We start from the raw sequence: 12,400 nt of genomic DNA, 5'->3' as shown, positions 1-12,400 counted from the left end.
TGCGACCCCCTCCCCTCCACCTGGCAGCCACCTTGCAAGGGGGCGGGCCCGCTCCAGTCTCCCACCTCTGTTCACGCCCCCCTCTCTCCCCCTTCCCTCCAGGTCGTGTCACCACAGCTCGAGGCCCCCGACCCACGGGGGAGGAAGCCGCCCTTAGCGCCCCCCCTGCCCCCAGGTGGCCCTGCAGAGCTGCTGCTGCTGCCCTCCAAAGACTGTGAATTTTAAGCCTGACTCAGTGGACTGTTTTCCTTCCTCTCTTCCTCTTCAGCCCTGTCCTGCCCCACAGCCCCACTCCAAGGCCTCATGGCCGGGGTCTTCTCGCTGGGACCCCCAGGCCCAACGGGGAGGCCTCCCTGGGAACTGAGCAAGGCCCGACCTCCAGTCCAAATCTGCTTCCATAGCCCCACCTCAGAGACACAAGGCGTTTAATTTTGCATGTTTTCTGGCATGAATTAAGACACTTAAACTTGTGTATATGTGAGTGTACAGTTTGTTCTCACATTGTGTCACCATGGCAACAAGGCCTGGCCACTAACAGTTCATCATTCCAGGTCCCTCTCCCCACACCCCTGCCCTGCACCAACCCTGCTTCAGTGAGGACCAAGCCCTGCAGCCAGTTACACCCAGCAGCTGGCACCCCAACACCACCACCACTACCCCTCTCACTTCCAGGCTGAACAGGAAGGACCACCCAGCCAAGACAGAGCATTTTCCTGGTCATTTCAAATCAGGGTCCTCGTTTCCTCCTCCTCAGATGGGCCAACAACCATTAAGAAAATGCTTTCTCTACCCGTTTTGCTTACCTCTCCCCGGCTCACCCCAACCCTGCCATGGCTCCTCATTCTTTCCAAACTTTGAAACCAACCAAAAAAGTGAAAGTATTTTTGTACCCTGTGTAACAAAATATTTATGCAACATAAAGGATTTTTTCGTGTGTGTGTGCAATTAATTATTGAAGAGACCTTGTCCGCCTTGTCAGATAAGTTTAACGTTTTCGTTTGAGGCATGAAGAAGAAAAGGGTTTCCGTTCTCCAGCAGTGAGCCTTAGCGTCAGCCATTAGTTTAAGAAAAATGAAGGAAAAATTGTGCAATTTTTTGTTTCGTGAGCACATCAGTGCTTCGTCTTTGGCCGCGGTGGCCGTCTTGCCGTTTTCAGTCTTGGGAGACGAGGTGGCTGTTGTAATTGCTGATTCTGTGAGTATGTGAAACTGGATAATATATGAAACGCAAAATAAAAGAAATCATCCAAAGTAACTGCTCTCCGACCTGTGCTTCCTTGGGTTGTAGATGGCCATCGCTGGGCACAGCCAGAGGACAGGTGCTGGGGACTCAGTGGGGAGGAGGCAAGGCAGGCCTGGGCCTCGTTCACGTGACCTCGCCCTCTTGTGTGTGACTTGAGTCTGCCAAGGAAGTTGCCTGCCAGGGGTCATGCAGCAGGGGCCTATCTATCAGTCCAGCCTGTGTTTAATTCATTCTTTGCTTTCTTGTCTGAGGATGGGGGCAGAGGCTCCCTGCACCCAGGTTAAGCACCCAGATGGAACCTTCGTTGTTTCCGATGGTGTCTTCTGGCTGGCCTAACTCCATGGCCTTTTCAGCCCTTGCGTAGAGGAGGACTGTGGTTTCAGAGGTTGGGCTCCTGCGGGAGTGTCCTTGGTGTGTGTCATGTCCCTGTGCTAGAGAAGCAGAGAACCCGGGAGCTGGGCCTGGAAGGGGTTAAGCCCACCCACCCTGCAGGCCCCCAGCTGCAGCTCCCATTCCTGAACCGGGTTCTTGCTGGCTGCGGGTACAGAGGTCAGGGAAATGGTGAGGTGCTTAGACCCCGGGCTGCACTGGATCCTGTCAGGATGCCAGCAGCCGACCCTGATTCTTCCCTTTTGCAGTTTGGGGCCTCAGTTTCCTCATCTGTGAAATGGTGGTTTGAAGTTCTTTCCTTCTGGAGGATGGGAGCACTGACCTGATGGCTGTTTGTCTTTAATGTCCCCGCCCCCTGCCGCCATCCCCTGCCCCTTCCCTCCACCCCTGCACCCTTCCCAGCCTGATTCAAAGCTGAGCCCAGAAGGGGAGGGTAGGAGAGGAGGCCCTAGAGCCCCCTTCCTGCTGGGCTTTCTTCCAGCCTTGCTCAGGCAAAGCTGCAGTGGCTGTGGTTGGCCCTGGTCAGCTCCTCACATGGTCACCAAGGTGCCCCTGGCGTCCCTCTCCACGCCTGCCTCACCCGCTCTCCTGAATCCCAGGCCTGCACTGAGCAGCCTGTGTTTAAGGTGTCCTGCTGATGAGTCCGTCTGCTGTGAAAGGCTCTTGGGTGACATGTGCCGGCCCAGCTGGTACCTGCCTGTGAAGCGAGGCTGCCCCCCAGGTGCTGTGAGGGAGGAGGCGCCTGGCCAGGCCCTGGCCCTCTAGGTAACTGGGTGGCGGGTGGGTGGGTTGTCTGGGCTCCGGAGGGAGGCTCTGGGAGGAGAGGGGGTTGGTGGCTATGTCACGCCAGCAAGAGGAGGGGGCTTGACGCTTCTCTTGCCTGGACCCTTCTGCAGTGTTTGGACCGGCTCCGCACTTGCCAAGCAAGCAAGGCCTTCCCAGCCTGGCGCCCCTCCTAGTGGAGGTTGGGGAAGCGGCACAGAGGCCCACAGCCCCCACCCAGGGCCAGACCGATGCCTGACCTACTTCAGCTGATGCGGGAGCCACCGGGTCTTCCTGAGGTGGTGAATTATTTAGCTGGGGCACCTGGGCCTTTCTGAGAGGGGCTAAGAAAGCTGCTTCATAATTTAAAGGCCTGTGTTCCTGCAGCTTCCCTGGGGGGCCTCCTTCACGCTTTACTGAGCAGGGCCCGAGTCTGACAGGAGAGGGAGGGAGGCCCGGAGGCCATCCCAGGGGGGCTCTTCAGCTGGATGGGGGCCTTTTTCAGGGTGAGGCCTTTGCAGAGAGGCCTCAGTGGACAGTCGCGTTTGGACCTAGCGTGGAGGTGTCAGGGCTTCCAGACAAGGACACAGTAAGCTGGGGTCAGCAGTGTCCAGGTCCTGACTCCCCATTTAGAAAGCACCTTCTTCCTTTCCAGCTGATCTGATTACTTGAAATATTTCTTTCCTTTCTGGAAGGATTTTAGGCCTTGGAATAACCAGGCCTCTTTTACTCAGAAGTCCCTTCCCATCAGCACTTAAATCTCCCCCATGGCGGAGGAGGCTGCCTTCATAAGCGCACATGCCTCCCATACTGCTTCACATGGACGAGGCTGGCGGCAAGTGGATGCTTGTTGAGGCCCTGGCCCGAAGCCAGCTCTGTACTTCCTGGGCTGGGGGTCATTGGGTGCTGCTACCTGGCCAGTGTTTTTACGGATGTGGCTTCTCTTGGAGCCTTCACAGGTGAGCAGGTTCCCAAGCCCTGACACTGAGCTTCCAGGGGAGTCCGTGCAGGTAAATGTGGGAGGGCTCAGGCTCTCACTCTCACCCCTTCCCTCTGCTCCGCCCGCCAGGTCTGCCTTGCCTCATTTGCAGAGGTCCGGAATCCAGGCTTTCTGATCTCCAGGAACTCCCTGACAGAACACAGATATCCTGAGAAACAGGGCAAAGCCTTCAGGGCAGGGTTTAGGGAGAGTGCCAGAAGGGGACCCCGGAAGGAAGCAAAGACTTTACCACATAGTGTCAGGAGGAGAGAGCAAAAACCTCTCTATCTGGCTGCATCCTCTCCCGCCTCTGTCCGTCCGCAGGGCCTCCACTGGGGCGGGCCACCTCCGGGACTCTCCTCCCTGAAGTGCTCCCTCAGGAAAGAAGACGGGCCATAGGAGCTGAGAGTGCACGCTTGTAAGGAGAGAGGCTGGGCACTGCCCCGGCAGCGTTTCCAGAGCTGACCAGAAAGGGGCCTGAGCTCCTGTTTGCCTTGGATCTCCTCGCTTGTCACACAGCCCACCCACACCCTCTGGGCAGCGTGGACAACATCCATGGGCCCCCTCACCCTCTGGCTTCTGGTTGGGCTGGGTGAGTGAGTGGGAGCCCCAGCAGGGGTCTGAAGGAGGTCAGTGAACGAGGTCAGGTGCCCTTGGGCCATTTTGTCTTCTTGACCTTAGAGCAGACCATCAGAAGGCTCTTCCCCGTCAGAATCAGAATTCAGCATGGAGACTCTGATCCAGTCCCCTCTCACATTTTACAGATGAGGAAATTGAAGCACAGAGAGGTGATGAAATGTGTTCTGCTGTTGCTGCTGCTGAGTCACTTCAGTCGTGTCCGACTCTGTGTGACCCCATAGACGGAAGCCCACCAGGCTCCCCCGTCCCTGGGATTCTCCAGGCAAGAACACTGGAGTGGGTTGCCATTTCCTTCTCCAATGTGTGAAAGTGAAAGTGAAGTCGCTCAGTCGTGTCCGACCCCTAGCGACCTCACGGACTGCAGCCCACCAGGCTCCTCCATCCATGGGATTTTCCAGGCAATAGTACTGGAGTGGCTTGCCATTGCCTTCTCTGGAAATGTGCTCTAAGGTCAGGAAAACAGTGGCCAAGGTGTGCTCCACCTGTGTCTCCTGATTCCCAGTCCGTTGCCCCACATGGCTGTTCCAGAGCCACACACGTGCTCACTAACACCCGGGCAGAGAGGCAGCAGGTGTAGGATGGCCGTGGGCTTGGCGACCTCCTCTGCAGTTTTAGTCAGGGTTAGAGCTCGTGTCTCCTACCTGCCATACTCCAGCCTGACCTCTCCCTGGATTCCTGCGTGCTGCTCCCTGATCAAGGGACAAAAAGAGGGCCCCCAGTGACTAATCTAGCTTCAGTCTAGCCCTGTGCAGTCTCTCTGGCTTTTTAACCTGGAGGACAGAGTCATTGGGTCTGCAAGACCCATCTGGGCATGCAAGAACCAAGACTGTGTCTCTGCACCTCTGTGCGTGGTAGAAAAAATGCAATTCAACCCCGTAGAAGGAGTCTAAGAACTAAAGAATGGCTGTATAGTTCCATGAGAGCCCATCTTTCCTCTGAATGTCTTATTTCTTTGCAAGTCTGTGCCCTTTTCTCACAGGGCTGCTGTGGGAGTTATGAAAGTGCAGGAATGGGCCTCATATAGGGGAGGTAGTCCATAAATATTCACTGCAGTCGTCTTTAAAGAACACAGGTTCCTCTTTCTTTCATCCTTAACCAGAAATGAAATTGAGTTGATGCTAATTTATACTCTGCTTGGTTATTTCTCTAACGGTATATTAAATCCTCGAAAGGTGTTTAACCCTTCCCCTGCTGGGAGGAGAGGTGGAGGAAGGAGAGGGCAGGGACCCAGGAGCCATGGAAACCATCTACAAGCACCCAGAGCTAGCTGTTGGTACTTAGGCACCTTTGGGTCTGACTTTAGCCTTTTGATCAAATCATGTAGGATTTCAGAGCTTTGACAACAGCAGCAGCAGCAGCAGAAAGTAATAGTAATACATTCATATACAACTTTATAGTTGACAAAACATGTTTGCATATGCTATCTCTGGTGATTCTCAGAAGCCCTATGAGATAAGCAAGAAAGGCACTATTACCTAGTTTTTGCACTTATGGAAACCGAAGGTAAGAAGGCCCAACAGCAGGCAGAAGGCTCAAGATTCTGGTTTTCTGGTGTTACCATTCACAGTTAAATGATTCTGGGGGTTTCTGGGGCCGTAGGGATCCCATGAAGGCCAGCATTCCTGGGGGACTCTGGAGGGGCGTCATGGGGACCAGAGAAGCCTACTTGAGTGGTTAGAAGGGCAGCCATTCCCCAGGCCTCTCTAGTAACCTGGCTAAAAAATCAACCAACAAGAGAAAAAGGCTACAACCATTAGGGTGTGTGGGAGGGAAAAAAAGTTGATTGGATAAGGGTGAGCAAAGCTCTTTTTTAATTAATTTTTATGGGAGTGTGGTTGCTTTACAATGTTGTGTTGCTTTAGTTTCTGCTATATACCAAGTGAATCAGCTGTATATATATATATCCTCTCTTTTGGATTTCCTTCCCATGTAGGTCACCACAGAGCATTGAGTAGAGTTCCGGGTGCTATACAGTCGGTTCTCACTACTTATCTATTTTATACATGGTAGTGTATATAAGTCAATCCCAATCTCCCAGTTCATCCTCAGAAATCTCTTAAAGTGGACTTGTTTCCTAGCTTGGCCAAAGCAGGATTATTCATGTGTCAATATCAACCACCTGTATCTGAGTCTGAGTATCTCGTTAGGGTCTGTGAGTGACTATCCTCAGTGCTGCCTGAAGGAGTTCTTACTAATGATGAAGTGCTTGAGTTTGTTGTTTTCAGTAATGTAACCACATGAGGATAAGGGGACCAAAGTTCACAGGCTTAGCCACAAATCCTCCTGTCTCTGATCCACACAGCCATGAGTCCTCCTGTCTTTGGGACATAGTCTAGGGAACAGCTATCTCCGTTTGATGAATAGGAAGTTCAAGTTTGGAGAGATGTTAAAGTCACATTTGGCAGTGAGTGCCATGGTGAGGCACTGAACTCTGGGGTTCTTATCACCCCTGGGGAAGTATCACGCCTCCACCCATTCATCCTTCCCTTGGGCAAATACTGAGCATCTGCTCTCTGGAGCCTGTGTTTGGGGCTGAGGTGGATGATAATGTACAGTCACTGTTCTCGGGGTCCAGCCTGGGGTCTGAGCCTGGACTGTGGAGGAACTGAAATGGGTGGTAACCAGGAAGGGGAAGATTTAGGAGTTGGTGGTTCCAAATGGCTGGTGCCCTCTCCTGCCCCCATGCTGTTCCACTGCTTCCTCCCTGCATGAGTACAGACCCTCCTGCAAGCCTGTAGTGCTGTGGTTCTGTGCTTGGCTTCTCAGAACAGCTACATGGGAGACTTAAGAGGTGGGCATGGAGGGAGATGCCCCATTTTCCACTCCAAGGTCACCCATTTTGGCTTCCAGAGCAAGATAGATTCCATCCTCTGGTGAAGGTGGGCTCTCACCATAGAGGTGTCTCAAATGTGCCTGGTTCTCTAGCCCTGGGTTCTTCTTCCTGGAACCAACAGAGTATATCTCCTGGAAACTAGCTCAGAAGAGATGGAGGCAGAAGCACTGTAAAAGGGGAACAAAGAGCAATGGTCATCACTAGGATTTCCCCCAAAGACCATACTCCCGAGTCTGTCTTGCTTATACATTCCATGGAGATATATATATATATATATATACACACAAAGCTCTTTCTGTTTACAGCCGCCAGATGAATCATGCCAAAATTCACTTTCATGATTTCAAAGAGCTTTTTTTCCTGGTCCTCTAGAGTCTGTGGCCGGAGTCAGGCATTCAAGACTCATCCCAGTCTGACTTCTGGCCTCTTCTTCACTGTGCGCTCAAGTCAAAACATGTGCAGACTCTGAGATGCTCACAGGGAGAGGTCTTTCCCTATGAAACAGTATTGCATTCATTCTCAAGGGGGTGTAGGGCCTTGGTGAGACCTCACTCCAGGTCTAGGCACTCTATGACCATAGCAAGTCCCTTTCTCTCTCTTTGGCCCCTTGCGGGTCCTGCCAACCCTGCATGTTCCATTGCTCCTTTGTCCTATGTCCACCTGTGTCTACATGTCAGGCCTCTTGTCTTGACCTTGGCCGTACCCAAGGTAAGACTTACGCTCACTGAAGACAACTACACTGTTGGCCTGTCTTTCCAGGTGCTGGGTGGCTGGAGTGAGGCTGGGGTGCCCTCTTCTGGTTAAAAGTGCTCACATGCTTCACAGATACTTGTTGCTTTTGGTCTTCCAGCAGGAACTATGCCTGGGAAAAAAATTCAGGGTCCATTTGCTCTGGGCTGCCTGGGAGCCTCTTTTCTGACCAGTGCTCTCAGAGGCAGAGTTGGTAGTTGCAGACATGTATGGAGCCCCTACTCCATTTGTACCTAGTTTATGTTATAGGTAGCCAGTCCCTGCTCTGGCACTGGAGGCAGAAAGTGAATATGAGGTCCCGAGAAACTGGATTCACCCCGACTTGGTTCACAAAGCAAGAAGCCTCGGCCCTCAGCGGCAAAGAGATGTGTCCAAGTACATTCTGTTGCGCAGAACGAACATAAAACTCAGGTGTCCTGACTCACGGTTTCATAGACAATCCAGTCAGTTACCTGTATCCTTTTCCATCTCACTGATTGAAATCCCACTATGTCCATAGTAATAAACCAGGAATGACATAGAGTTTAAAACCACAGTTGATATCTTCAGAGCTTACATATTTGACTTTTCACCCACTGGAGTGGCCAGGCTAGACCTCCCTGGGAACTTGATTTGGATGGTTCCCCTTCAATGTACAAAGTTCACCGGGCATGGATGAACTTATCAAGCTTTGTTATTTTATCATTGGCAAGACCCATATAAGCAACTAGCCATACAAGCAAAATTCGGAGAAGTAAACGGCAACCCACTCCAGTATTCTTGCCTGGAAATTTCCACAGACAGAAGAACCTGGCAGACTACAGTCCATGGGGTCACAAAGAGTCAGATGCAACTGAGCATTTTCAGTGCACTTGACCCAGATGTCAGTCTTATCAGCACTACCAAGCCTTGATCTCATCTGTGTGGACTTTGCTGGTCCCTGCCCAGATGGCTTGTTTCTTTAAGGCATAGGTCATGCCATCCTCACTCACCAGCATAGTCTAGGGCAACTGGTGGTACATAACACAAGCCTGCTAACTGGTTCCTTCCCTTCTGAGACACATAGCAGGCAAGTCTCTTCTCTCTGGACATGTGTCCTCATGGGAATGCACACTTGACAGAGGTTCCCACGCTGTGAAAGCAGTCGGAGAGATCTGAAGGTGCTGTGAGCTACAATAAGGGCAATGACTTTTTTTGTCCCTGAAGGTCTTCAAGCATATGCTTGCTGGACAGTGCTTAGTGGGGATGTTCAGAAGGCGAGTCAAGCACTGGATGACTGGTTGGCTTCTGTCCTGATACGTTTTGACCTTGTTCTCCACCATGCCTTAGGAGTCGTAAGCTCTCAGCCAGGGGTGATAGGACTGGGGGAGGCAGCCTGGGTGACTGGGTGGCAGGAGAACTCATGCTGCCCTGAAAGGGGCCTGGGCTTCTCCTCAGCTCCAGTCAGCTGGTCAGCCGGATGGAGGCCCCATGTGACTTGATGTTCTGATTTTTCAAGAGAAACTGGACGTTAAGATTTTAATGGGAAAATTCATGATTCTGGATATTGGCGAACCGTGCCTGAAGCTGGAGGGATGAGATGGTTCTACCAGCCCTCTGGAGTGCTGACCTAACATTGGAGTTTGGGTTGCCCCAGCAGCAACCTCTGAGATAAGGATGCGAGTGCCAGGAGTTGATCTGGGAGGTGGTCCCTGGAAGCTCAGGTAGGGGAGCGAGGGAAAGGTGTGTTCCCAAGATCATTGCCATGGGCAACTGGAGTTGGGTCCTGGTGAGGACCTCTAGGGAGGGTGCAGACCACTGCTCAGAGTTGCCCACCTAAGGACCAAACAAGCTGGGGGTTTGTCCACCAAATCTCACCCATCCTGCATTGAGGTCTGCTCCTGAAGCCAGTAGTTAATTAGCATTTCCGGACTGCCCCATGCACAGGGCAAGCCCATACAAAGTATGAGATGCTTCCAGGAAGAATCTATTGGCATCCTCGGAAGTCTCCTCCCTCATCAAAGCACCTCATCCCAATACTCCTGCAGTTCCCAAAACCATACCTCCTCCATGACAGCTTCCCAGCCTTGTCCTCCCCGGAGAAAATTCAACAGGAGCGAGTGGAAATTCAACGGGAAAGGATGGCTTAACAGATGGTGCTAGCCCAAGTGGGTATCTTTCTGGATGAAAATAATGTCGGATCCCTACCTCAGACTCTTAAGTTCTGTTGGCAAAAGTAAGTTCCAGCTGGAATAAATGTTTACATGCAAAAAAGTAAAACAAGAAAAATGATTTAATTTAGGAGACGAGAAAATATGAAGTCTGTATTGGCGAATCTTTTTTTCATAGAGATAGGAAATTCAAAACATACAAAAGAAAATAAAGACATCTTGGATATTGGCAACTATCCAAATTTAAAACTGTTGTGCAGGGTAAACCAAGGTCCATATGCTGTCGGTTGGTAAATCAAAGTTTGCTTCTGGTTTTCACTTTGTGAACTGCCAAGTTCTCAGTTACCCAGGTATCTGAGGCCTCTTCCTATCCCTCCCTTGTTCCATTTTTTCTTTCTTTCTTTTTTTTTTTTTTTACTACAGAAACAATTTGGGTCATTTTCCCTGTACGTCAGTCTCGAATCTCCCTGTGGGGAACTAGAAGCATTCCGCTTTGACACTCTATCTGCAATGTCTCCAGAGGCCACCAGGGGGCAGAGGCAGGGTGCAGGAAACAGTTGGTTTTGGCAGCGAGTGAGGATTTCTGCCAAGGTTGCAGATCTGTCTTTAATCCAGAGGTGGGTGTTCAGGAAGGCATCTGTGGTAGTTCCTGAGGATGCAGTGTAGCTCGCCATCCCCTGCCTCACCTCCCAGCGGGTGCTATTGCCTCACCTCGGTATCACTGGGGAAACTACCTGGACCTCCAGCCCTTAGCCCCTGACCCAAACTGTTTCCCATGTACCCCAACCACCCATCAATTACTGATGTCAAATTGATCTGCCCAAACCTGCTTTCCCCAGAGCTTCTCAAGAGCCCTCAGTGGCTCATCATCACATACAGCTTTTCAGATGTGCAGTGTCAAGATGCTGATCCTTGTTAAATAAAGGAGAGTGGACAGAGATTTCCTGTCATCTTAATGGTAATCATAAGGGCAAGCTTTGCAATTCCAGTTTCACAGATGAGAAGACTGAAGCATACAGAGAAAGTGACCAGTTCAACCAACAAGCAGAACTCATATTTTCTGAGCATCCTTGCTAGGTAACCTAAGGGATATAAAAACTTGAAGATATCGTTCCCATCCTGAGAGACTACAGCTTGTTAGGAGAACATGATACACATGGATCAAAGGTAACTCATTCCTAGAAGCTTCCAAATGGCTAGTCCAGAACAGAAGGAGCTCAGGGAGATGTCCCTGCACCTAAAAGGTAGGGGAGCTTTGCCAGGGCAGCAGTGGTGTTCAAGCTTGGGCATCTGTACCCCTAGAGATACAGAAAACCTTTTCTAAGGGTAGGTGGCAGGGTCGTGTTGAAGGGGATTCGTCTCCAGCAAACACTGTGAAGAAGTACTGTTCCACACCTGAGGATGCCTCTCCTCTTCCTTTTCATGATGGCTTGACTCCCACTTCACAGAAGAAAGGTCTGCTGATCACTGGTGCCATTCACCTGCTTTCCCTGTTCTCCTTTTTCCAGGTCCTACCCCACCTTTTAGAAGTTAGGTATTGCCATGTGACTTGCTCTGGCCAGTGAAACAGGAGCAAAAATGAGTCTTTTCAGGGTGGACACGTTTAAGAGTCAGTGTGTGATTCTTCTTCTTACCTTCTCTCTGCCATGGTGACCGATGACATTTCAGATGGTGGAGTCTGGATGCCTGAGTGAGGATGGCACGAATCAGAACCTCCAACTGGCCTGCAATGGACATGTATCGTGAGTTGGGGGTTGGGGTGGAGGAGAAGAGAACCTTTGTTGGTTTAAGGAACTGAGATTTTGAGGTTACTTGTGCCTACAGGATAACTCAGCCTGGACTATGTAAAGGACTTATCTCCCACCCATCCTAAATCTTATTTTGGTGTGTTGCCTTGGTGTGTAAAATTCTCTGGGGTTCCAAATAAAGAAACAATTTAAAAGAATGATTTCAGGACTTCCCTGGTGGTCCAGTGGTTAAGACTCTGTGCTTCTACTGCAGAGGGGTGCCAGTTTGATCCCTGATCAGGGAAGTTTCATGTGCCGCAGTGCGGGTAAAAATATAAAAACAAACAAGAGTGATTGCAGTATTGAGAAAGGAATGACTCAAAATGACTGGGCAATAAATCCTTTTGCAAATCAAAGATTTCACAATATTTTGCTTTCAACAGTTGAAGGAGATGAAACAAATTCAGTTATCACCTGTTGGATGATAAGGTGGTGTTGAGGGGCTCTGGCAGAGCTTCCCACTCTTGCACCCTTATCTATGTGAATATGATTCTCGGCATTAGCATCTATAAAAATGAAATGTGGAAATAAAATTGGTGTGGATCACTGTCTCATTCCAGCTTGTATGCGGCTGCTGCTAAGTCGCTTCAGTCGTGTCCGACTCAGTGCGACCCCATAGACGGCAGCCCACCAGGCTCCTCTGTCCCTGGGATTCTCCAGGCAAGAACACTGGAGTGGGTTGCCAGTTCCTTCTCCATTCCAGCTTGTATACATCTATCTCAATATGAGATGTAGTTCCTATAAAATTTTACTTCTAATGTTTAATAATTCCTCATCAGCATTTGCATATATATTTGTTGTTTTGACAGTGAATGATAAGTCAGTCCAGAAGAAGACTTTAGAGACTTACGGACACCAAAAATAGGAAAAGGATACACATTTAATTTTT

The 12,400-nt window shown here is 50.5% G+C and overlaps 1 protein-coding gene across 2 annotated transcripts in view; it reads left to right on the top strand.

Annotated features, from left to right (window-relative positions):
- Nucleotides 1–11,766, top strand: part of RBPMS2 (RNA binding protein, mRNA processing factor 2) — a 37,342-nt gene extending 25,576 nt beyond the window's left edge. Inside the window, exon 7 of one of the 2 annotated variants that reach the window (XM_055436856.2) lies at nt 11,393–11,766. In XM_055436856.2, coding sequence (XP_055292831.1) covers nt 11,393–11,470 — 78 coding nt within the window. In that variant the 3' untranslated portion in view covers nt 11,471–11,766. Of the gene's footprint in view, nt 1–102; nt 1,251–11,392 lie in introns of those variants that run through there. The other variant, XM_055436857.2, reaches the window with a different exon arrangement.
- The last annotated feature ends 634 nt before the right edge of the window (nt 11,767–12,400 follow it).

This window comes from Moschus berezovskii, chromosome 9 (assembly GCF_049115385.1).
Source record: "Moschus berezovskii isolate FMDL1 chromosome 9, NW_MosBer_1.0, whole genome shotgun sequence".
NCBI lineage: Eukaryota > Metazoa > Chordata > Mammalia > Artiodactyla > Moschidae > Moschus > Moschus berezovskii.
This window is presented reverse-complemented; position numbering and strand designations above follow the sequence as displayed.